This window comes from Perca flavescens, chromosome 14 (genome assembly GCF_004354835.1).
Source record: "Perca flavescens isolate YP-PL-M2 chromosome 14, PFLA_1.0, whole genome shotgun sequence".
Classification (NCBI taxonomy): domain Eukaryota; kingdom Metazoa; phylum Chordata; class Actinopteri; order Perciformes; family Percidae; genus Perca; species Perca flavescens.
This window is the reverse complement of record NC_041344.1, coordinates 5425373-5450796: the sequence shown is the minus strand read 5'-3', so window position 1 is coordinate 5450796 and position 25424 is coordinate 5425373. Positions and strand designations below refer to the sequence as shown.

The 25424-nt window shown below is 41.7% G+C and overlaps 1 protein-coding gene across 1 annotated transcript in view; it reads right to left on the bottom strand.

Annotated features, from left to right (window-relative positions):
* LOC114568120 (glutamate receptor ionotropic, kainate 5) overlaps window positions 1-25424 on the bottom strand; it is a 107931-nt gene that overhangs the window by 24773 nt on the left and 57734 nt on the right. The window contains exons 10-12 of the mRNA XM_028597516.1: window positions 24160-24267; window positions 22009-22212; window positions 11026-11139 (exon numbers count right to left, since the gene is read on the bottom strand). Coding sequence (XP_028453317.1) covers window positions 11026-11139; window positions 22009-22212; window positions 24160-24267 — 426 coding nt within the window. The remainder of the gene's footprint in view (window positions 1-11025; window positions 11140-22008; window positions 22213-24159; window positions 24268-25424) is intronic.

Genomic DNA, 25424 nt, shown 5'->3' with positions numbered 1-25424 from the left:
TGTGGCTGTATTTCACTTGAAAAGGGTTCAAACACAGGGAGTCCCGGTCTGGGACTTGCAACAGTCTGTAGCTAGTCTGTTACGTTAACCTACCGTTGGCTAATAGCTATCTTAAACACAGTTACAAATCTTAAAGCTAACCGGTCTAATGTGTGGCTGTATTTCACTCGAAAGTGTTTAAACAACATGAGTCCCGGGTCTGAGACTTGCAACAGTCTGTAGCTAAAGAAGACACGGCGTTGCTTACCGGTAGCCTGCAGCTTGACTTTTCCAGACACCACGGCCACTGCCAGAGTCGGAGATAACAGAGAAACAACTGTTAAATCCTCATGCTTCGCTAAAGTTAGCCGTGTGGCAAGATCTTGCCTCCCTACCATTTATTCACTACGTTTAGCTAAACTTCTGTGCTCGCTTGCTAACTCTTTACTCTTGCATACCTGTAACACATAGTGTTTAGGTGTTACAGTTGATTTAATGTTAATATGTTGATATATTCTTCCAATCAAATCATAATTTACTGTTACATTTTTAGTAGTTGAACTACTCCCTAGTGTAAATGTCAGCAAGTTATTGAATTTGCATGTCGGGTGTTCTTAGCTGGCTTGCTAACGTTAGCTACTGCTGGAGGGTGCGTGAACAAAACCAAACTGGATGTTTATGGTCTGTAAATAACTGCTTGTTAAACCACCGGGTCTCTCAAGGCTTCATATTTACGCGTTAATACAGAATATGTAAAAAAATAAATACGGAATATGCAACGTGGTTGTAAAGGATTTGGAGTTAGTTTAAAGAAACTTCTGATGGAGCGGTGATGTGTAAGGAGAGTAATTTGCATGACATAAAGTTATATAACTAATCTAATATCTACAACTGTTGCTTTTTAGGAATTAAAGTAAAGCAATGCAATACATGAAAGTAATATCTAATGAGTAACTAATTATATTTTCACATTTCAACAATGGGGTCGAAATGGAAAAATTAACATTTTGAAGGTTTTCAAGTGACTGCTACAACTTTACAACATTGACAACAGAGTTACATTGTGCAAGTGGCATTCATTGAGTCTCTTATTAAATTCATAAACACTGCATCTTTCGGAGTAATGACAATGTCGCTTCCTTCCCCTCCGTCGAACACAGGCGGTATTCTCCTCGTGGATGATGTCAGAGCTCGTTGTTGTACGCGCTGTAATAAATTGTTGTGACTCAGATGCAGTGAATAGCAGAGTGATAATATATTGAGCACTAATGAATTGGGAGCAACAGCAGATATCAATTTACGCTGTTCAACAACCGGGGGGCAAGAACAATGATAAACATGATGGCACTTCACTAATGTGTGTGCCACAAGTCAACAGCTTGAGCAATTAAAAAGATTACCATCTTTAAGTGTGCTCGCAAGCTATTTATGCTGTGTGTGTGTGTGTGTGTGTGCATGCGTGTGTGTTTGTTTTATTATGTGTATAAAGCTCTTTGTGTTTCCAGACATGATTGCATTGTTTATTTAGTTTCTTTGGGAGTCGCAGAGTAGCTATAAGATTTCATGCGTTCTGGTTTGCGTTCAGCAGCCTGTACACATTCAGAAGTGTGTGCATTGCATGGCATTGCATTGGAGTGCTGTTACCAGTGTGTTTTGTTGCACTCAATTCCATACAAATAGCATACAGTATCTAGTACACACCGGTTGTCATGCTATTTTCTGTTTTGCTTTTGTTAACATACAAGAAATGGATGCGCTTCACTGTTTTACACGGACAGGAAATGATGTAATGTGTATGCTGCTGGCCGCCAATCAAACTTAACACAGTGAGAAAATGTTTCTCCATTTTCTTTAGTAGCCTACTTAGAATATCTTTTTCTCAGGATATTATTGATGTGATCTCAAGGTTTATTCTGGGAATCAGGGTGTTGAAATGCCCGCTTACATTCTACAATTTAAAACTACTCATGGCTGTTGATTTTGGGTGAAAACTTGAAAAGTTGATTTTTTTTTTACACAATCCCGTGGGTTTTTTACAAGGGTTTGTAAGTAGTAGATCAGTCCCTCCATAAAAACGCGATTATGTGATCGCATAATTCAGTTTGTATATTTATGAGGGGCCGCATTTTTTCAAATATGGCGCACTTTCACCACATAAATTGCAAAATATGAGGGGCTTGCATGATTTCATAATCCCCGGATTTTCATTGCAAAAAAAGTAACGTATATCTTAGCAGAAAGTTGAAAAATGTTGCGTTTACTTTACAGAAGAGCAGCCATTTTCCCCTGTTGCCATGGGAATGTTATGAAGTGACCTTATTACGCGACGTGAACATCATCGAAAAGCAGGGTGTTGGGGAATCACTTTTTTTTTCTCTTTTTCATCAAACCGCAGTTTTTGCAAGTTCCCGCAATTTTGGCAAGTTCCTGCAATTTCATTGCATAAAATCGCACAAATATCCCGCATATTCCATTGCATTTTTTAAGAAAACGTGCCGCGTAATCAAGGATTTTTGCCCGCAAAAATCACAAGAAAACGCTGCATTTTTCTGGAAGGACTGGTAGATAACTTTATTGTCCCCGTGGGGCAGTTGGGTTTGCGGCACAGTCGCGAGGCACTTCACGACAGGACATCAGACATGTGACACAAACAGATAGTCCATACATTACACACCGACAGACAAAACGTCAAGAACATGCATCACACGCTACAATACACTATACACCCTTGGGTATGACCAGGCCAGCAGGACATCTAGCTTATTTTAACTGTTTAAGGTTCTTTTATGGCTTGTTGTACAAAAGTATTCGGGAGACGCGGCTCATGTATGTGATGACGACAGGAGTTTAGCTTGCAGTGTGAAACCCAAAACTAACCAAATGTTACACTGTAACAAAAAACATCAACCTTGGTCTGGACCTTGGTTCAGACTGTCAGGTGTGAAAAGGCCCTAAAAAGCACATTAACTGACATGAAAAAACAGGGGGCCAATAGTGGCCCAGGGCCCTGCAGCAGGTGTGTGTGTGTGTGAGTGAGTGGGTGCGTGCACCATCAGCAGCATGGCCTGTTAGCCTGTCTATCTACTGTGTATAATAGGTCCCCAGTGCTGCACTTGATAACAGCAGCCGGTCGTTAAGCGGAGTGAGTTTATGGGGTCTCGGTTCAGACGTCCTCCTCCTGACCGAGAGCGCAGATCTCCGACTGCTCGTCGGCTCCGCGGCCCGGGGACGTAAATCACCGCCGCGGGCAGTTACCGTGAGAACCAATGTGCTCTCGGTCAACTTAATCCCTTAAACAAACACTTAAGGGAATGAAGCAGTGGGGGGACGCCGCTGTGTGCCGACGGCCTCGGCTGTACACACTTTTAAACAGCTGACTGATCACTGAGTCAATACGCTGAGGCACTAACGCTGGACTGGATCAAACATGGAGGACAGGCGGTGGAGGGGAATGCTGATGCACTGCAGATGTATATATACTGGATCTGCAGTCAGCGACTCCGCTGAGCGTCACCAGAGCCCCTCGGAGGAGACACGTGATCATGTTTCATTGACAACAGCAAATAAATAAACGTTTTATTAACATGTACTGTTATTAGCAATCTCTCAATCAAACTTCTGCTGCTGGCCACATTTAAGGGTTTAAAAGCTAAAGTGGGATCTGGCAGCTGGGGGAACCCTAATATTCTCAAATTGTAAAGTGTCTTACTACTTCAAAGTCTCTATCCATTACACAGCACTTGAAGAGAACACTGGTTAACTCTCGTTATTTCCTTCTTCCAAAGAACGCCAGGAGCCGTTGCCAGGAGTTGAGTTTCCATTAAAGCAAAATTATGACTGGTGTGTTACAGTTTTTTCTGAATTGCTAAAACACTAAGGGCCCTATCTTGCACCCGGTGCAGCGCAGCAGCATTTGGTTGTCCAGTAACCCAGAAACAGTGACTTTGCGCCGGTCGTGGAGCTCCGCGGTCTGCCGATATCTCTGTGCCTGAGTAGCAGTGCTTCGGCTGTAGCCTACTTCCACCCAATATAGTCCCAAGTCAATATCTGCTTAGGAAATTGTCTAATCTTAATCTGTATTGCTATTTTTACTCATTGTGAGTACGCAGGCCACAAGAAGTAATTAGGTTTTGTTTTTGATATTGTTGGGTCACTTTTACTCACAACATGCTAACGGCAACAAAGGATTCCATTCATTACGCTAAGCTAAGCTAGCGGCGGCGGCGCCGGACTAAGACAATGCATGCACGGAGACAAAAATGCGTTTGCCCACCTATATAAATATAGAGGAGACGGTGAATAACCCAATTTCAACAAACGGTGGCATATTCCTTTAAGACCGACGCAGTTGTTGATTTCCTGTCGAGCGCCTGTGTCATTTAAATAGCAAATGCACCTGCGCCCATCTGTGCACCCATGGGCGTGCTGGTCTTACAGGGAGGTGTGTTCAGGTGAATTCTGGGCGTATTGCTATCTTGAGGCAGGGGGAAGTGATCGCACCATTGACCAACAAAAACCTGGTCTAAAGTCAATAACGCAGCATTTCATTGTTATTTTAACAGCGAATTAGTAAAATGCGCCTAGGCTCGTGCACAGTGCGCGCACACTATGCTTGTTACACACACAGGGACACACAGCAGCACACAAACATGCAAAAACTTACAGATAAAAATATCCGCCATCATAATAGCAATGTGCCAAGGTCCAAACGCGCCTGCCTTTTAAAGGGAATGGGAGATGATCTCTGATTGGTTTATTGCATGTTATGCCCAAAACACACCTATGATTAATGAAGACACTAAGTACAACCCTTTTGAACCGATGCGCCCGGCGCACAGAGCCTTTTTTCCATCGTCGAACCTCCGCCAGGCGCTTCACGCCGTGCGGTTAGATCGTTAAAATAGGACCCTAACCCCCATTCTCTGAAACCAAACGCTCACTGGCCTAAACCCATTTGTCTAATCAATCACTCTTTTGGAAAAACCCTAAACACATTCTCCCCCGCTAAAACACAAGCACTTGTGTTGCAAAATGGTTAACGCGGGCAGCGAAAGTTCAACACAACTACACAAAACAGTTGTCATCGTTTACACACAACGACTCAAAATCGTACACGCGTTGCTACGGAGGTGATCCAACCAATCGTAGGGAACATAAGCCAGTTCAGAGTGCAAAGACGTCTTTCATTGACGTTTCATTGACTGATTTTTTGCGATTTCACAATACTTTAGTGTGCTGTCGTGTGCTTTGAATTTCGTTTTTCTTTGTTCTTTGGCCTTTTGCGGTTGGACCACTGTATTGTTCTAGGTGCCTACAGTAATACAGTATACAGACATTCAATATTGTAGTACTTGCACTACTACCAGTGTACGAGATATTCACTGTACAAGTTGTGATATACTTAAGTTTTCATTGCAAAATGTGTTTACCATATGAAATAAACATTGTTCTTCTGGGACTACGTGCCACTGTGTTCTCGAATTGCTGACGTAATGTCTAATGAATGCTCTGTAGTGTTGAGTTATCGACTGGCCGTGTGTATGACCTGGAAGCATTGTTTGAGTTGTTTGTGTTCCTCAATATGCTTTTTAAACGAAAGTTTGTCTCGGGTACATTCAAAAAAAGACCCTAGGTTGCATTTTGGCGAGAGTTACGCTTAAATAAAATGGGTGAGTGATCTTCACCTGTTCAACTGACTTAACCAGTTTCGATAGTACGCGACTGTCCTGCTTTTATTACGGACACGTGCAGGGGTGGACTGGGACAAAAATTCAGCCCTGACAATTCCGTCTTGGTTGAATGAATGAAAGATCCCCATGCGACAAGATGCGATAAGAGATACCCTGAAACCTTAGATCACTGCCTATATGACTGAAGTTTTTCAGACGAATTGTTCTTTCATGTTGAAGACTGAGGAGGAAAAGCCAAATGTGTAAAGGTGGACGCAGTAGTGACTCCTGGGATGAAGGAGGCTTCGGCAGAGTGCTACAGGACAGCTGCGTCTTGCAGAGTTATTGTTTTGGATTTCATCATATTCTCATTCTTGTTATTTGTCCCTCACCTTCAGGTGTTCTTGCACACACTGCATTTATTCATCCATGTAGCATTCACGAGTGGCGGCGTGGAACTCAAGTGCAGTCCAAATGTTGAAGTACTTGTGCTTTCCTTGGGTCTTTTCTTTTCATGTCACTTTCTACTTCTACTCCGCTACATTACATGAGAGAAAAATTTTACTTTTTTTCTACCCTACATTAATCTGACAGCTTGACTTGTTACTTTACAGATTAAGATTTTTGCACACAAAACACATGTAGTTTATGGAATATAATAAATTAAAGTGACTATATGTAACTTTCAAATGTTTCTGAAACTGTGTAATGTCCCATCTGATGATCATAAATGACCTGTAACAGCAAACAGGGTCTGATTTGTCTGATTTTTCCCGCGCAGTCATAGAATGATTTGCGGCTGGTAGACGGCGCTACAGTCACACATTCTGACGGGTCACAGATTTCTTTGTAACACCGGAGAAGCCTGTGTTAGTATCCAGCCAGTTGAGCCAGGTAAAAGGCAGCAGGAGATATCTTTATTTAGGCCTGATTGTATTTTAATGTTATTTTAGAAGTTATCTATTGTAGTTATGGCTGATACTGGGGCAGGGCCATCACAGGACAGAAGGAAATTAAACGAAGAACAACTCAAAGATAAAAGGGAAAGTGACAGACGACGGGCAGGACTCTGATTCAATCTCGGTCGGGCTTTCAACAGATGGAGACAATTATGGGATTATAAATGATTCAAAACCGTCCCCGAATTGTCCCTCAGGTATGTAATATGTCTATTTCATTCATAAAAGTAGCCGTCATTTAATTACGTCCCCCCTTCCATTTAGCGACGTTTTATTCCATTCAGTCCGTGTTTGTGTTGGCCTACTATTTTCTTTTCCCTTGTCCCACTGTAATGTTACTTGTGTAAAGCGCCCATGGGTTTCATGAAATGCACTATATAAATCTAAGTTATTATTACGTTGGTTGCAACAACAAACTCGCAATGCTTTTGCTCCTGACACAGTGACAGTGATAACGTTACCCGGTTTAGCTCACGAGACATCCATAGGCTAACATCCATATTCTACATTTGTAATGCAACGATGCATCTGTGACGTATTCTCTAATTGTAAATGAACGATTTTCTGTCTGAGGAAAACATTCATCGCGACTGCATGATCTCCCCGTAACGCTAACTCCTAGACCTTTACGACAGGAGGTGAGGTGAAAAAACTTCCGCTTTTGTCCAAAGCGGCCGCTGGAATCGAACCAAACTGGAAGTTACACATTGTCACTTTAAACAAGCCGACAATACGACGGCTTACAAGTCCAGCTGACATGATTAGACCATTAAACACACAACTGTTTGGATCCTTTCCACTCTCTAAAATGTGAGGATTTTTCTGCATCAAGTACTTTTAATTTGAATACTTAAAGTCCGTTTTCCTGATGACACTCGCACACCTTTACTTAAGTATCATTTTCAATGCAGGTCTTTTACTTGTGACAGAGTACTTTTACAGTGTGGGTATTAGTACTTTTACTTAAAGGAAAACTCCTGGCAATTTTTACGTTAATATTGATTACAAGTTTAAGATGTGTTTTCAACTCAGACATCCTGCCGCTAGCTCGCCTTGCTAGCTGCTAGTAAAGTGAGATCTGGGCATTAGCTGCAGCAGCTCCGTGCTGCTAGCACCGATTCGGCTTGTTTTTTTTTCTATTGTAGTGTATTTGGTAGCGATGGTGTAATGTTGTGTGGTGAGGAATCCGCCGACACTGTTTCTTGATTATAAAGGTTTATTTACAACCAAGAAATCAGCATCAATTGACAAGCCCTGCAGAGCTCGGTCCTCTCACTTTCTTTGTTTGAACATGGTATATCTATTCTTCATAACTTAGGGTGGGATCAATAATTGACCAATGGCTACAAGCCAACTGGCCTTCTTTCTCAATCTTGGGGGCTTCATTAATAAAACTTTCCAGATGTTTCCAGAGAGGTGTCCTCTGAAAGTAGGCTGAAGTTCATCTGAGTTCTCCTGTCAAATGTTAGATACCAGTCTATAAAGCTTAATTACAAGTTATAGAATGTTCAGATAAAATAGGATGACAATACACCTCACTATCGACAGTACTCACCTATGTATAGCGATCAAGATTAACGTAAAAATTGCCCGGAGTTCTCCTTTAAGTAAAGGATCTGAGTACTTCTATCACCGCTGCCATTCACTGACACTGAACAGAGGGAAACAAAACATGAACTGTCCTCTAGTGAAATAGTTCAAACACTTGTTTCCTCTGGAATAACTAGCAGAATAATAAAGCAGAAATAACTGGCTCAGTATTCACACGAAAACATGGCGTCCTCGCTCCGTCTTCTACGCAAAAACATAAAGACGCCGCCGGCCTGCTTTTCCCAAAATGTTCCCAACCAGAGCAGGCCTCTGTCTGACTCACAGCGAGTGCACGGGCATGAAGTCGACGTTTCATATTCCAGTCAGGGAGGCAGAGTCGCCGATCCTCCCTTAGAGGCTGAAAAACTAATATATGTTCCTAAGCGGCAGCTTCTGTCCCCCCCTCCCAACTGAACCGTATCCCCTCTCCTGTCCAAAAAAAAAAAAAAAAGCAGAAGAAGAAACATGCCCTCTATCTGTGTCCTCAGCTCTGCCTTTATCTGCTCTCCCAGCACTCTCCCCCCACTGCACGATCTCTCTGGTTGCAGGGATATTTGCTGTTGCCCGGTCCTGAACTCCCAGTTTGACTGTGTGACCTGAGCAGACTGTTGTTGCCTCCGGCAGCAGAAGCCCTGCTGTTGTGACTGCAGAGTTTTCAATTCGGTCCGACGGAGAGACGGAGAGAGAGAGAGAGAGAGAGAGAGAGAGAGAGAGAGAGAGAGAGAGACTGGGTTCGAAACTGTTTCCTATCACGGAAATAGTATATATACACATATATACTGTATATATATATAGAGAGAGACAGAGCGCATTCAAGTCCCGCCCAAACCGGAAGGGAAAACAGCTCTCCGCTTCCCGTTGATTTGTACTGGGTGAAGGTTTTCCTCCTCGTCAATTCTGTCTGCTAGCGAACGACAGAAACAGGCCTAAAAGCTGCTGTGTGGTGATATGACCCGCTAAAAATCTAAAGAACCCTGAACTTCAGTTTCCATAAGCTGCTGACCCGAAAGAAAAAAAAAAAAAAAAGAGCTTTCACGAAGACAAAAGTGGATACAGATAGGGGTGTGACGAGACGCTCGGCTCACGAGAAGAGAACGAGACGAGATTTGAACACTGTTTTTTTAAAGAAAACTTCAATTAAACAATACGACTGGAAAAACTGTTTTTCCTCAGAGAACCGAGGTTACAACATAACCAAGCGTTTGATTGCAGCCGTGAACAACTTGTATGGATTTTTGACCATTTTAAAGGAGCCCTGCCATACATAACCGTTTTACTTGTATTTTTTGAAATATGTTAGGTCCACATGTGTTTGTCTTATGCTGTGAATGTGAAATGAAGTGCTACCTCCTCTGTCAGCTCTAGCCACTGAAAAGAAATATGCAGAGAAATCAGGCCAATTACAAAAGCTGGTCAGTCTGACATCATGTTGCCTGAGCTCATTACTATTCATGAGCTCACCCAGTTGGGCTGGTTAAAGGATGCTGACAGCCAGGCTCTCATTGGCTAGCTGTTAGCCAATCAGATTCAAACAGCTTAGCTTGTTGAATATTAATGAGGACTGGCAGAAATCGAGCTGAGTCTTCCTGCAGGGTTTCTATACCACACTAGAATGGCTTGACACAAGGTAACCAAGGCATTTTTTCGACAAATAATCTTACAGAGTCCATGGTAGAACTTCAGACATTACCACAAAGTCATGAAATACGTGTGGCAGGGCCCCTTTAAGACGAAGGGAGGAACATTTCACTTTATTTAACACCATTGCTTTCTGCTTCCGAATCATTTAAAAAAAAAAGCCAGCGAAAGAGAGCGGTATTTTGCGTATTCACGAATCCTACTATGGCCACGCCCTACGAAGCAGCTTGATTGGTTGGAGGTTAGGCATTGACCTTGAGTGGTTAAGCTTAGGATAGCCGATTGGTCAGGGGATAGGACCTGTGCAGATAGGATTACATTACCTTGCGTAAGCATGGACGCCCGGACAATAGTAGTGTGTGAATGCTATTGAAGGGCGGGTCTTGGTGTGGCCATAGTAGGATTTGTAACTACATGCGCGGGATGTGATATTACGAATCCCACTATGGCCACACCAAGACCCGCCCTATTTTCGCTGTTAGAGTGTCAAAACTGGACTCACAACAGTCTTATCTTTCACATCACAATCTCAATATTCTTGCACAATAATTACTGTACAATAATTTGCAACGTGCAATATCAGTTTTTTTTTTATTCACTGCTGCTACTTATATTTACACTGCACTATAATATTTCTACAATCCACTGTTTTAGCAACATCATCTTTTAACCTAAACGTACTTTTTAACTGGCATCACTTTACTTCTATTTAACCTTTTCATTTTTTTTTGCAGTGTAGCTATATTACTTTGTACACTTATTGACTCGCTCTTTTCTAACTCTTATTTTTTACCTCAAATTTGACTGTGAGCAGTCTACGTTCACGGCCTTCCACTTCCGGGATTGCTCTGTTGCCGTCGGAAAATTCTACCGTATGTCCTTTTTTCGGAAGGATTTCCTTCGCATAGGCTAAAAAGTAAAGGTATTTCCACCGTGAATTGGTGCATAAATGTGTATCAGAATGTAGGAAATGAAGTCTTTGGCGCTCAAAATTTCCCTGGGGGAGGACACCCAGACGCCCCACTTTGATATGTCCATTATGGTCCATATATTTATATAGTACAGTAAACCCGCTAAAATATACTAGACTACACGTAATTCAGCTGTTGGCCAGCCTAGCCATGACTGTTAACACTGACTGCAAAATCAGTTAAAAGGTAATAGAATGAAGACGGCAGAAGTGAATTTACCAGATGAACCCGGTACAGGATGCTGATCCCCAGAGTCATGAAGGGTTTGGAGAAATCAATCACCTTCTCTCTCTCCGAGGTGATGGTGAAGCCGGCGACCGCCAGGTCTGCTTTCTACAGAGAGACAGACAGAGAGACAGACAGACAGACAGAGAGAGACAAAAAGACAGAGAAGAGTTCATTTTAGCAACTAGAGCTGAAACCATTCAAAATGTTGCTGTACAATGAATTGTCTCAGAAATAACTATGGTTAACAATACCATTGTCTCTTTCAGTCAAATGTAAAAAATATTTATTTATGTATTACTTTCATCAAAGAAATTCAATTTTTGAATAAAATTCCAGGATACACCTTTGGTTATACATCACTGTCATGTGACCCAGATTATGTAATAATACAAATACACAGCCCAGGAAGTAAACAACGACTCTTTATTATCATGAAACATTTTTTTTGCTGTGAATAGTGTATAGAGAAGGTCAAGTGCCAACAACTAGCATCGCTTTAGCGCAACAGTCCGACCAATAATCAGTTATACTATATAATTACAATTTGGCACATCCAAACACAATCAACAATTACCATCAATAGTCACACCCCTTAGACCTCAGCAAATATTTGCAATTAATTGCGGTTAGACAAAGAATCCCACTATTATGTAAAAATGTTTTTATAATTAGACAATTATGTAATCATTGGTACAGGACTATTAGCAACAGCAAAAGCTTTTTGTTTGTTTTTTTTTTTTTTTGCCACAAATGCCACTTTAACGTTCACAAAGTGAATAAAAATGTAAAAACTGAAGCTGTTCGAGACCACAGAGAGAGATTTACATTTGTTATTCTGTTTCTAATGACTCCTAATTTATTCTGTAATGAGCTTAACAACCTCCAGTGAATTACGTTCACGTGCAGTTGATTTTGCATTAACAGAAAACATTTAAGGAGAAACACGAACAATAACCTTTAGGAGCAATAAACATGTCATTTCAAAAGAAATTTTTGAAGGGGACACAAATAATACAGCCAAAAATGTTACAGTTGTAGACAAAGGCGTAATTTTGTGTTGAACATTGTAAGGTGTTAGTGGTTCACTAATACTGTATCTGAAGTCTCTTTTATATAGGCCTTAGTGGTCCCCTAATACTGTATCTGAAGTCTCTTTTATATAGACCTTAGTGGTCCCCTAATACTGTATCTGAAGTCTCTTTTATATAGACCTTAGTGGTCCCCTAATACTGTATCTGAAGTCTCTTTCCCGATATTCAGCCTTGGTGCAGAATTCCAGCGACTAGAGCCAGTCCCACAATGAGCTTTCCTTAGGATGTGCCATTTCTGTGTCTCTAGCTACTGAGGAGGAGGGGGGGGGGGGGGGGCAAGGCAGTGACCAACTGCCACTTTGCTTGTTTGAAAGCCATGATGTCTCTCTCTTTCATGGGTGGGCCAAATTCTCTGGGTGGGCAAAGCAGAGAAAGGGGAGGTAACCTTTCCCCTTATGACATCACAAAGGGAAGATTCCAGATTGGCCCATCTCAAGCTTTCGTTTTCTCAAAGACAGAGCAGGATACCCAGGGCTTGGTTTACACCTATCGCCGTTTCTAGTCACTGGGGGACCATAGGCAGGCTGGGGGAACGCATATTAATGTTAAAAAACCTCATAAAGTGATGGGCCATGGGCCATGGGACCTTTAAACAAGCGCTAAAACATTTTTTTTTGTTTTTATTGTCTAAAGAAAACTCCAAAACAGTGGGTTATTCACGTTGAACCTGTGCATGAATGTATCCCATGAAATGTGATTCGCGACTTTGACTAGCTAACCTCGCCCATCATATGAAACTGCAACTGTGTGTGTTTTCAAGGTTAATAGTCTCCCTCCAGCTGCACATGTGCAGATGACGATTACTGTCTGCTCTGACTGATATTTTGGCACGCTGAACTGACCGGCAGACCGCTGGGTCTCCAACTAAACAGCCGTCTCTTATTACAAGCTTGAACTGCAGATTTCTTTCAGCCTCAGGAACTGCAGCACCCTTTGTTCCAAATGTTTGAAACCTTATTTGCAGAGATTCTGAGGCTTTTTTAATGAAATATAGATTTTCATTGGACAGGAGTCGCGGCTGTTAACTGAATGCATTAACGGTGGATTGTTATTGTGCAGCTCCCCAGGGGACAGCGTGGCACTAAAACTGCCAGATATGAGCTTTCGTTCCTGGTGGGGCAGAGTGGGTAAATCCTGGAGCTCCAACTGGTCCCATCTCAAGCCAGAGCACAGAGTTTATGGATCTCAATGAAATTCAGTTGAATTCATTTCTGCATTTGGTCCGTCACCGTTGGGCTGACAGAAACACAAAACATGCTGACGACAAATTTCAGACGAGACCAAACAACAAACAGTTTGAGGTCTGATGAATAATTCAAAGTCCCAGTAAAAAAAGAATGTAACCCTCTGAGGACAAAAGCAGCACCAGCTACACTTTATTTACTATTTTATTCATATATTATGCTACTTTTGTGAAGCCAAGACTCATTTCAAGCACCAAAACAATTGAGTGTAGGTTTGTTATAACAAGTGATTTGAGAAATATTTCAGGGCCAAATTATCTCTTTATACATTGGTCTGGAACAATTTTGGGCGTCACTCTCCATAAAGCTGAGTTTGTTCTGAACATTTTGATATGGAACACATGGGGATCAGGTTATATGCAAATACCCTTAAAAGGAGAATTTAAGAAGATATCTAAAAATGCCTTTAGGACTTAACGATCCCATGACATGCTGCTTTTTGGATGCTTTTATATATACCTTAGTGGTCCCCCAATACTGTATCTGAAGTCTCTTTTATATAGGCCTTAGTGGTCCCCTAATACTGTATCTGAAGTCTCTTTTATATAGACCTTAGTGGTCCCCTAATACTATATCTGAAGTCTCTTTTATATAGACCTTAGTGGTCCACTAATACTATATCTGAAGTCTCTTTTATATAGACCTTAGTGGTCCCCTAATACTGTATCTGAAGTCTCTTTTATATAGACCTTAGTGGTCCCCTAATACTGTATCTGAAGTCTCTTTTATATAGACCTTAGTGGTCCCCTAATACTGTATCTGAAGTCTCTTTTATATAGACCTTAGTGGTCCCCTAATACTGTATCTGAAGTCTCTTTTATATAGACCTTAGTGGTCCCCTAATACTGTATCTGAAGTCTCTTTTATATAGGCCTTAGTGGTCCCCTAATACTGTATCTGAAGTCTCATTAGTCCACATTTTTTTTCCGCTGTAAGCAGCACATTGACTGCTGCTGTATAAGAACACGGCTGGCCGCGTTGAGAGGAGTTCGGGTGGATTGGTGGGCGATAAAACAGAGGACTTTCATGCCAGGGATCGGAATTCGCTTCCCGGGGAAATGCGTGTTCCTTGGCAGTGTTTTAATCCAAACCGGAGTCTGTTTCCTAAACTTAACTAGTCGTTTTGGTGCTCAAACGTAACTGTCGTTGCCGCATAACGCTCACTTTTTGTGGCCTTAAACTTAATAATAATAATAGTAATATCCGGCAAAATGACCGGTAGCTCGCGGTGCTCTGTACCCGGCTCACAGTCACCTATTCTCGGGTAACTGAACCACCAACTACCGCTGATACAACGGAGCACCATGCGGAGCAGCGGAGACAGCTGTAGCTGCTAAACACTTCTACTAACTGCCGCTGATACCACCTTAGCTGCGACGGAGGATTGTAGCGGCGTAAACAGCTAGCAACTGCCGCTCACGTGACCAGCCGGCTTTCGTACAATATCTCACGCTTTTGGTGTGGCATGCATTTTCGTAAAATATCATACGGACGTTCATAAGAATGCGTTGCATAGGTAGGTTATAGGTCAACGCAGGGAGGGGGAAGAACATTCAGCTCATCAGACTAAAAATAAAGATTGTTCTCGAGTCCCGCATCTCGAGTCCGAGTCCAGTCTGAAGTCTTTCGAGTCCCAAGTCAAGTCTGAAGTCAGCGACTTCACTGCGACTAGCGTATACACTAAATATATACAGTATATATTCCCTTTCTGTTTGTTTTTTGTTGTTCAAATATCACCAGCCTATTTGTAATAAGATACAAACGTGATAATGAATACAAACTTTGATGACTAAAAAATGGAAATGGCAAAAAGTGATGAATTGCAACAGCAAGTGCACCGCCGAAGACTTCAGAAACGTTCTCATTAAAATCCAACTCTCGCCACACTGGGACCTTGTTGTGTATTTTAGAGTTGAATGCAAATCACAATGTTATCGCAAATTGCCCTGTAAGGGCTGTCGTCGATCTGCTTCTGAATGCATACAAAAGATCTGTTGTGTTTTTTTTTGTGGGAGAAACATTTATCATGCCTTATTTTATTCAAGTTATGTGCCGTTAAAAACCTACATTGACAAAACTGCTTCAAAGTGTGCTTTTTAACGTGTTTTTTGGTTGCCCAGCAGCGATCACGTGAATGATGGATTTAACCTTGCCGGGTAAACACGGCAGTGAAATTAAAGTTGAAAGATAATCTCATTAAGTTTAAAGTCAACAGAGAGACATGGAGTGGATCCATAGTGGAGCGTTTATCTGGACCCCAGACACCTCTCTGCTCCTTAATTAACACCTAATTGATTAACAAGTACACACATTTCACCCACTTTCATCAGACTCCTAGGCCTGTGTGTGTGTGTGTGTGTGTGTGTGTGTGTGTGTGTGTGTGTGTGTGTGTGTTTGCATGTGCGTGTGTGTGCGTGTGTGTGTGTAAGCCTGCGGTTGTTTCCACCTCTCAAATTTCCAATGACAAAAACATCGTTTTAGAGAAGGTTAAAGATGCAAAGTGTGTTTGTGTGTGTGTCTCTCTCTTTCTCAAATAGAGATGGCAGATTGAGGTAAAGAAGCAACAGAAAGAGAGGGCTGAAAACCTAATGTTTTACATAATTACATTAAAAGCTCATAAAAAGAGTCTCCGGCTACAGATAAAAGAGTGTGAATACCTGCTGGCCTGTATGTGTGTGTGTGTGTGTGTGCATTTGTGTGTGTTTGTGTGTGTGTGTGTGTGTGTGATCACGCTGAGGGATCCCGCAGTGTAATTTAAACAGCTCTGTTTAATTAGTAAGAAAAAAGACAGATGATTAGCATCTCAATGGCCTGCTTGTGTTCCCAATTCCCTCTCTCTGACAGTATTGGGTATGCACACACACACGCACACACACACGCGCACACGCACACATGCAATCAAAAGCTACCATCACCATTATCATCACCATTATGTGTGTATCATTAGCAGCAGTAGACAGGAGCCACCAATGTGACAAACAGCAGTGCAGCTTTTGCATTCCACACCACACACACGTTGGTACTTCGATACTTGTGAGGACCTGCGCTGACATAATACATTTTCTAAGGCCCCTAATCCTAACCTTAAAAAAATAAAATTAAGATGACTATAGTGTGATTTTTCACGCGGATCTGTACCAAACAAATATGTTTTTTTTTTTTTAAGTCTGTATAGATAGATAGATAGGATTTGTAGGTCGGCATGTCTCTACAGCACCACTAATTCAATACTTAATTGCCAATTGTTTGACACATATTTTGCCTTTAACATATCCCCCCCCCCACCCCCGATAAAATTGCGATAATTGTGCAGCCCTAGCTGAAACACTTTTGTTAGGTGACAAACACACAGGAAAAAAAAAAACTGATAATAACAAATGTGTTGACAACTAAATTCATTCAGTAACTACTTGAGTTACAATACTGGGGTTTAAGTGGACTCTTTTTGCAAACACAGTAACCCCTGTGTTTACTTATCTGTGACAACGAGGCGTTTTTATTTTTTATTTTCTAAAGGTCCCATGACATGGTGCTCTTTGGAAGCTTTATATAGACCTTAGTGGTCCCCTAATACTGTATCTGAAGTCTCTTTTATATAGACCTTAGTGGTCCCCTAATACTGTATCTGAAGTCTCTTTTATATAGACCTTAGTGGTCCCCTAATACTGTATCTGAACTCTCTTTTATATAGACCTTAGTGGTCCCCTAATACTGTATCTGAAGTCTCTTTTATATAGACCTTAGTGGTCCCCTAATACTGGATCTGAAGTCTCTTTTATATAGGCCTTAGTGGTCCCCTAATACTGTATCTGGAGTCTTTTATATAGACCTTAGTGGTCCCCTAATACTGTATCTGAACTCTCTTTTATATAGACCTTAGTGGTCCCCTAATACTGTATCTGAAGTCTCTTTTATATAGACCTTAGTGGTCCCCTAATACTGCATCTGAAGTCTCTTTTATATAGACCTTAGTGGTCCCCTAATACTGTATCTGAAGTCTCTTTTATATAGACCTTAGTGGTCCCCTAATACTGTATCTGAAGTCTCTTTTATATAGACCTTAGTGGTCCCCTAATACTGTATCTGAAGTCTCTTTTATATAGACCTTACACCCTAAAAAATGCTGGGTTATTTCATCAACCCAACCGCTGGGTTATGAAAAGTTTTATCCATTATGGGTTATTTATATGAAAGTTGGGTTATTTTGTGCAACTCATGCGTTGAGTCAAAATCCATCAACCCAACATACATTGGTTGACCCAGCACTTGGGTTGTTTGTGCTTTGAACGTCATCAGATCATCACCAGAGTCCACACACCGAGCGCTTGTCACAGCAGAGAACCAGTCTGGTCATCCAACGAGGCAAATAAATAATAAAAGGTTTGTGTACACTATCTACATGTCTAATTCACATTAGCTACATGTCTAATTCACATTGTCTGTGTTGCGTTACCTATTAAAGTACTATCTTTATATTGTGAGGCTAGTTGGTTAGTTTGGCTAACAACGTAGCTAGCTAACGCTAGCCATTTAGCCGTTATCATGGAAGCATGGATAGCCTACAGCTTATCCGTTTGGTCTGAATTATATTAATGAATTAATGAAACAAGTTCATAATGCCCATGGGCATATGGTCATGTTTATTGAGTTCACCAGGCTAATTTGCCAGCTAGTTTCAAGCCTGCCAGGTGATTCGCCAGTTAACAAACTATCTAGCTAGCTAGCTAGATAGTTAAGTTAGTTAGTCAGTTAGTTGCTTTGCTAGCTATATTATTTTAACTGTCTATAAATGAACGTGCTTGTTTTTCCTGAAGCTTTTAATGTGAAATGTGAAGGCATAACATTGTATGACTGATTAAAGTATGTAAAAACAGTGAGATAACCTGATATGTCTGATTAAATGCATTTATGTGCATTTATTTAAGTAATGTGGTGACCCACAATAGATAAGAACAAATTGCTTATTTAAAATGGCGGCCTGGCAAACGACAAGGGCCACTTGAGTTAAGGGTTAAGAAATATATAATAAAAAGTTTGGGAACCACTGCTGTACTGTTGTACTGAAACTCGTGCCCTGAAGGCTATGCTTTGAGCAGCCACAAATATTCTTGTAAAAAGGTAAAACAACTACAAGGGCCAAGTGGATTAGGGACAACAATTGGACCATCGATCAGATCCTTGAAGAGTTCCCTCACCTAATGACCAAAGGCATGGTAGGTATAAGGAAATATGAGTGCCACATTGAATTGGTTTTAAAAATGTGTTTTCCATTTTATAGATTGCACAGGCTTGTCCTGCATGGGGATGCTGCATCAAAGTTGTTTGAAACTTGGTCATACTTGCTTGCAAGTAGAGCTAATGGCTCTTAATAGCAGCTTTTTAATAGGAATTTGAATTTGTTCACTATAGACCTGTTGAATGTTCAGCCAGTTCATTCGTAATTGTTGTTTTGCTCTGAATGTTTTCCTACCTGAGTGATATGAACTGCACCAGTTCCACTATATTGTTGATATAATAATTTTTTTTCAAAGATTCCATTATGTTGTTTTGTTTTTGTATTGTTCAAGTGTTTATTAAATAATATATGCATACATCTAGCATGTATTCTGTTCTAGGTTTGTAGTTTAACAGTTTTATTGCAATTTATTTTCTTAAATTGTACTGTAATGTGTTAGAATTAATCTGGCATATGGGTTAATTTTGCCCAGCATTCAGGTACACTATATAACAAATATGTAGTTGAATCAACCCAGAATTGTAATTAATTTGACCCAGCATTTGGGTACACTATATAACAAATATGTAGTTGAATAAACCCAGAATTATAATTAATTTGACCCAGCATTTGGGTACACTATATAACAAATATGTAGTTGAATAAACCCAGAATTATAATTAATTTGACCCAGCATTTGGGTACACTATATAACAAATATGTAGTTGAATAAACCCAGAATTATAATTAATTTGACCCAGCATTTGGGTAGAATATTTAACTCATCTGTTGAGTTAAAAATGACCAACCCATCTTGCTGGGTCAAATTAACTACTGTTGGTCCGGTGCAATAGTGATCCAGCGGTTGGGTAATAAAACAACCCAAGTTGGGTTATTTTTAACCCATCATTTTTAAGTGTGTAGTGGTCCCCTAATACTGTATCTGAAGTCTCTTTTATATAGACCTTAGTGGTCCCCTAATACTGTATCTGAAGTCTCTTTCCCGAAATTCAGCCTTGGTGCAGAATTACAGCCACTAGAGCCAGTCCCACAATGAGCTTTCCTCAGGATGTGCAGTGCAGGCTGCCTACTTTAAACTACAGAGGTGTCCCATCCTGTCAGGAAAACAGACTTCGACGGATGAATTGGATTTGACTCGTTCTTTTACAGCATTCGTGAAGTTCAAGTGTGACCACGCGCAAATGATCTCACACACTGGAACCGACTGTGGCACTCTTCGATGACTGCACTGGTTCTGCGTTGGTCGTTATGGCAACAGGCGGCCGGTGGGCGGGTCGGGAGCGGAGGAGAGACGTGGGTCTCCGAGCCGTCGGGCTGACAGCGGCGGCACCCTCGACTGCAACACGAGAGTCAGCCAATTATACGAGCGACGGAGCGTTGGAGAGCTGCTCGGCCTGGAGGAGCCGAGACACACACAGATGCTGAGGAGGCATTAAGCTGCTCAGCTGACGGCTGTTCCACCCGTTAGCTGTGTTCTCGGGGAAGAGTGGCTCACTTTAAGACAAGCTGGCTCTAATTAAAGCTGAAGAGAACTGCCGGCGATAAAAGCTGTGAGAGTAAAGTAAAGACGATCAGGAGTAGTGTTGGCAAACACGTGTGTGTGTGTGTGTGTGTGTGTGTGTGTGTGTGTGTGTGTGTGTGTGTGTGTGTGCACAGGACTTGGGTGTGTGTGTGAGTGTGTGTGTGTGTGTGTGCGCGTGTGTGTGTGCACAGTAGGCCATACGTGTGTGTGTGTGTGCGCGCATGTGTGTGTGTGTGTGTGTGTGTGTGTGTGTGTGTGTGTGTGCACGCGCGCAGTACGCACGCGCGTGTGTGGTGTGTGTGTGCGCCCAGTGTGTGGGTATGTGTGTGTGCGCGTATTACGCGTGTGAGTGTGTGTGTGTGCGTGTAGTACGCGTGTGTATGTGCGTGTGTGTGTGTGCGTGTGTGTGTGTGCACTCTTGCAGTGTGTTTTTGGGAGAAAATAATCGGAGCTTTACTCCCTGAAAGTGAGGCCATTTTGTCCGGTCCTCACCTCTTTTAAAAGGCTGTGTTTCAGACTTGCATTTGCTCTCTTGTACTTTCGGAGCATTTTGATTTCCATAGCGAGTGCGAGCACGTTTTACTAAAAAGTGGGGGACATGCTTGCAACAAGAAGGACATCTTCGTGGGGTGAGGACATTTCGAAATGTAAGGCTGTCTTTGGAAAGTGACGACATCTTTTGAAACTGAGACATGACATTTTTCTTTTCAAAGTCAGGACCGGGCAGGGGTTGATGCCTAGACTGTTTAAGTGAAGTCAAAACACCTGGTTCACCTGAAACTTCAAAAGTCAGAAGTACACGTCAAATCCATTTTTCCCAGAAGATTGTTTCTGTCGTTTCAGGAAGTTTTGATCATGCTGGTGTTTGTTCAAGAGTTCATTGTTCCGATCAGTTTGGTTTTTATTAGTTATTTGATGCAATAAAAAAGGGCTGAATAGCAAGCATGCACGCACGCACGCACGCATGCACGCACACACGTCCCAGAGCGTCAAAAAGTGCCGCCAAGAGTCCCGACCAAGCGCGTTTTTCTATATTTTTCATTTTTATACATAAATATTCAACCTTTTTTGTCCCTGTTTTGACATTTTTGTCGTTTTGTCTTAACGTTTGTCACTTCTTTTAACGTTTTTTAACGCTTTTTCCGACATTTGTTGCTTTTATCGCTGTCTTTGTCTACGTTTTTGTCGTGTTTTTACATCCTGCATTATTTCTAATTGTTAGCGTCTTGCTAGCCAACGTCTTGCTAGCCAACGTCTTGTTAGCCAGCGTCTTGTTAGCCAGCCTCTTGTTAGCCAGCGTCTTGTTAGCCAGCGTCTGGTTAGCCATCGTCTTTTTAGCCAGCGTCTTTTTAGCCAGCGTCTTGCTAGCCAGCTTCTTCTTAGCCAGCCTCTTGTTAGCCAGCGTCTTGCTAGCCAGTGTCTTGTTAGCCAGCGTCTTGTTAGCCAGCGTCTTTTTAGCCAGCGTCTTGCTAGCCAGCGTCTTGCTAGCCAGCGTCGTTAGCCAGCGTCTTGTTAGCCAGCGTCTTTTTAGCCAGCGTCTTGCTAGAAAGCGTCGTTAGCCAGCGTCGTTAGCCAGCGTCGTTAGCCAGCGTCGTTAGCCAGCGTCGTTAGCCAGCGTCGTTAGCCAGCGTCGTTAGCCAGCGTCTCGGACGCTTTGAGGTCCAACAAAGTGGAGTTCATGACCAACGTGTTGATGGAGTACCAGGAGGAAGACAAGGACAAAGAGGAGTAAGAAGAAGGTTTTTTAACCTTCTTGTCGACATTTGTGTCGACGTTTCTTTGACGCGCTGGGAGAGAGTGTTGTCTGAACACCTTATTCCACTTCCTTTCTGAGAAATGCCTTTTTCTCTTTGTTTTTTTCCCTGCTCCTCCTCGACTCACCCGGTTGATCAGCTCTCCCACCATGCCGGTCCAGCTGCCGTTGGGCTCCGGCGCTCCGTACAGCCCGTCGTCCACCAGCTTGATCTTGAAGGAGAACTTCAAGATGTCTGCCAGCTCCCGCAGCATGTCCACACAGAAACCCTTGTACTGGTCGTTGCCCTGGTAGTCCTGGTGGTTGGCCTTGTGCATCACGTACGGGTTTTCCTGTCGGAAGAGAAGTGACATTCAAAAGGCGGAGATTTAATTTGACGCTGATGAAATCCATTCATTCATTCATTCCATTCATTCATTCCATTCAGATCATGTAGTGGCGGCCCTCATTTACAATGACATGGAGTAATTACAAAGACAACCACAAGACAACAACACAGAAAAGAATACAAGAAAGATAAAACTTTCTGAATTGGAAATTTGATAAATAACATTTGATAAGTTAATTAGGATAATAAGGACACGAAAGAAAGAAAGTACAGTTATGTCAAGCATGTACAGGTAGAAGTTTTCAGATAAAACTAGATTTCTAAATTGTCTATTGTCTTTTTTTTTTAAATTTTTAGTGCTTCAAGTTAGAGTTTGCAAACTTGCCTGTTAGTGACAGAGGGCAAAGTCGCCAATGCTATGCACCTGTAGCCCAGTCGAGGAAAGTTATATTTTTTATTCATTTATTATTTAACACTTTTGCAAGGCACTGTATCCACAATGTCACATTCTCATTAGGGTCTGATCCTAAATCTGATCCTGAAGTTAAAAGCAGGACTTTTAAAAGTTATCCTGCATAGAAATTGTTAATATTAAGTAGGTCTGAACAATTAATTGCATTTGCGATAATATCGCGATATGTTAAAACGCGATTTCCTAATCGCAAAGGCTGCGATTTGGTCTCGATTTGATGACTCACGAGAGCAAATCAGTCTGCACTACGCAGAGAATGCATCAACTTAGCACGCTAACGCTACACCGTACCTTGAGCTGATCTCTGTCATTCAAACAATTCTGAGTTGAAGTTTAAATCTTTTACAGCCATTTTAATAAAATGAAGGGTTTTGCTCGGGCTCGAGTCCATACATGCAGTTAATGGATACAGGCACGCAGAACTGAAGGCTCGGTTGGCAACGAGCTAGCTCTGATTAGCGGTTAGCTCCGGTTAGCGGTTAGCGCCATTATAAAGATATGGGTGGAGGAGCTGCCACTGAGAGGGGTATTAATCAGACTGATAAATGACGGTTCGGGGAGCTTTCAAAGCAGCGTGGCCGCGGGGTTTCAACGGTTTTATTAGTACAGTTAATCCCACGGCAAGACCAGCAGCAGCTAACGTTACGATAGCCGCTCTGAGCTAGTGCAGTGTTGACGGTGTCGGCACGCAACTTCACAAGGGGCAGCTCCTCTCTGTGCACTGTAAAAAAATGTGTGTGTGTATGTATGTATATTTGTGTGTGTTTGTGTGTGTATGTATGTATATGTGCGTGTCTGTGTATGTATGTATGTATGTATATGTGTGTGTGTATGTATGTATGTATATGTACGTGTGTGTGTGTGTGTGTATGTATGTATGTATGTATAGGTGTGTATGTGTATATATAAATATATATATATATACATATATATATGTATATATATATATATGTGTGTGTGTGTGTGTGTATATATATATATATATATATATATATATATATATATATATATATATATATATATATACATATACGTTTTTGAATAAATCACTCAGGTTTCTTTCAAACAAATTGCCCAAAAATAATTGTTTAAATGGTTTCAAAAAACAGTATTGTGACTAAACGGTGACATATACCTCTGTCTGTGATCCACTCAAAATCCTCTGATCTTAACTATGAGTCAAAATAATTCATAATTTCTGCTTTTTTAAAACTCAAAAGTTAGGTATAATGCCATATAAATTAGACTTATTGACCATAAATATAAAAAAAGGGTTAGAAAAAGTAACAAAAACGTTTGAATAAGCTTCAAAAGCATCGAAAAAAGCGCCAAAAAACGTCAATAAAAAGGTCCGAATGAAGATAATTTTCAATTTTGACCCGTAAAGACAATAAGTTCATGGTCGACGGGAAGACTCCCAAATAACTCGACAAATGCCAACCGGTGATATCTAACGCTACGCTGTGTAGGCTACATTACCAGTATGGTGGTGACGATGAGCGTCTTGTTAGCCAGCGTCTCTGACGCGTTGAGGTCCAGGGAAGTGGAGTTCATGGCCAACGTGTTGTTGGAGTACCAGGTGCCGATCTGTCCGTGCAGGAAGGAAGAAGAGGACAAAGAGGGGTTAGAAGAAAACATAGTTGTGTAACATCGGGCTTTTGCCGTTTTGTCAAGCTTTTTTTCCACGGTTTTTTCCACGTTTGTCACTTTTTAAACAATTTTTGAAGCTTTTTATTTACTCCTTTGTTGTTCTTTTAAAGCTTGTATTGTATTGTATTGTATCTTATTGTTGACCGACTGTCTTCGTCGATCTGAAACCAGAACACAACAGCCAGCGTCTCTGACACGTTAAGGTCCACGGAAGTGAAAAAGGGGCGGGGCTTGAAGAAGGGCACGGGGGTAGCACTAATGCTTTGGCTACATTGAATGCATAAAGCCTGAATTATACCGGCCGCAGCCCAGCTGCCGTGACGTCATGGAACCACTGTAACTATTTATAGCCGCGCTGGTGGTCGCGACACTAGTTGCAGTCTTCTCCTGAACAGCGGTGGCGCTAATGAGCAAAGGCTACCGACTTTGCTATTTCCACGGACTAGAAGAAGAAGAAGAACTGGCAGCAGCATTGACGTCAATGCTTCGATTTGATTCGATGACCTACTTGTTCGGATCCCAAAAAAAAAAGAGTGGTGCGCGACTTAGGCTTGCGCGCTATAAATCCGGATGCGCCGGCAAGATCCACGTCATTTTGACGCCACGAAGGCAATGTCTATATCAAACATTTTGGGTTACTTTAAATCAAACTGCCCCAAAATAACATGGGTGGTTCCATAAAACGCTCGTCACAAGTGAAAATAAGGACCATATATTTACTTTCATTGGATTTGTGGGGGTGTTTTTATTCAATTTTCATTACATTTATTTATTTGACAGGTACAGCGCTCATTAATCAACAGCAAATCAACTGTAAAAGAGCCAGAGTTAGCTCAGTAGGCTCATTTTAATCTGTTGTCCCTGGCCAGTTTTTAAAATGGCATCATCGTGACCAAGGGCGGACTGGGACAAAAATTGTCTCGATGGCGTTTTAAGCACCCAGCGTCGACTTCAAGGCAGCGCTGCGACCGTTGACTTCAAGGCATCTAACCCTAACCCTAACCCTAACCATTGCCTAATCCTAGTGCCTTCCAGGCAGCGCTGCCTGGAAGATGTTGGGGGCTTAAAATAAACATTCGGCCCTGGCAATTCCA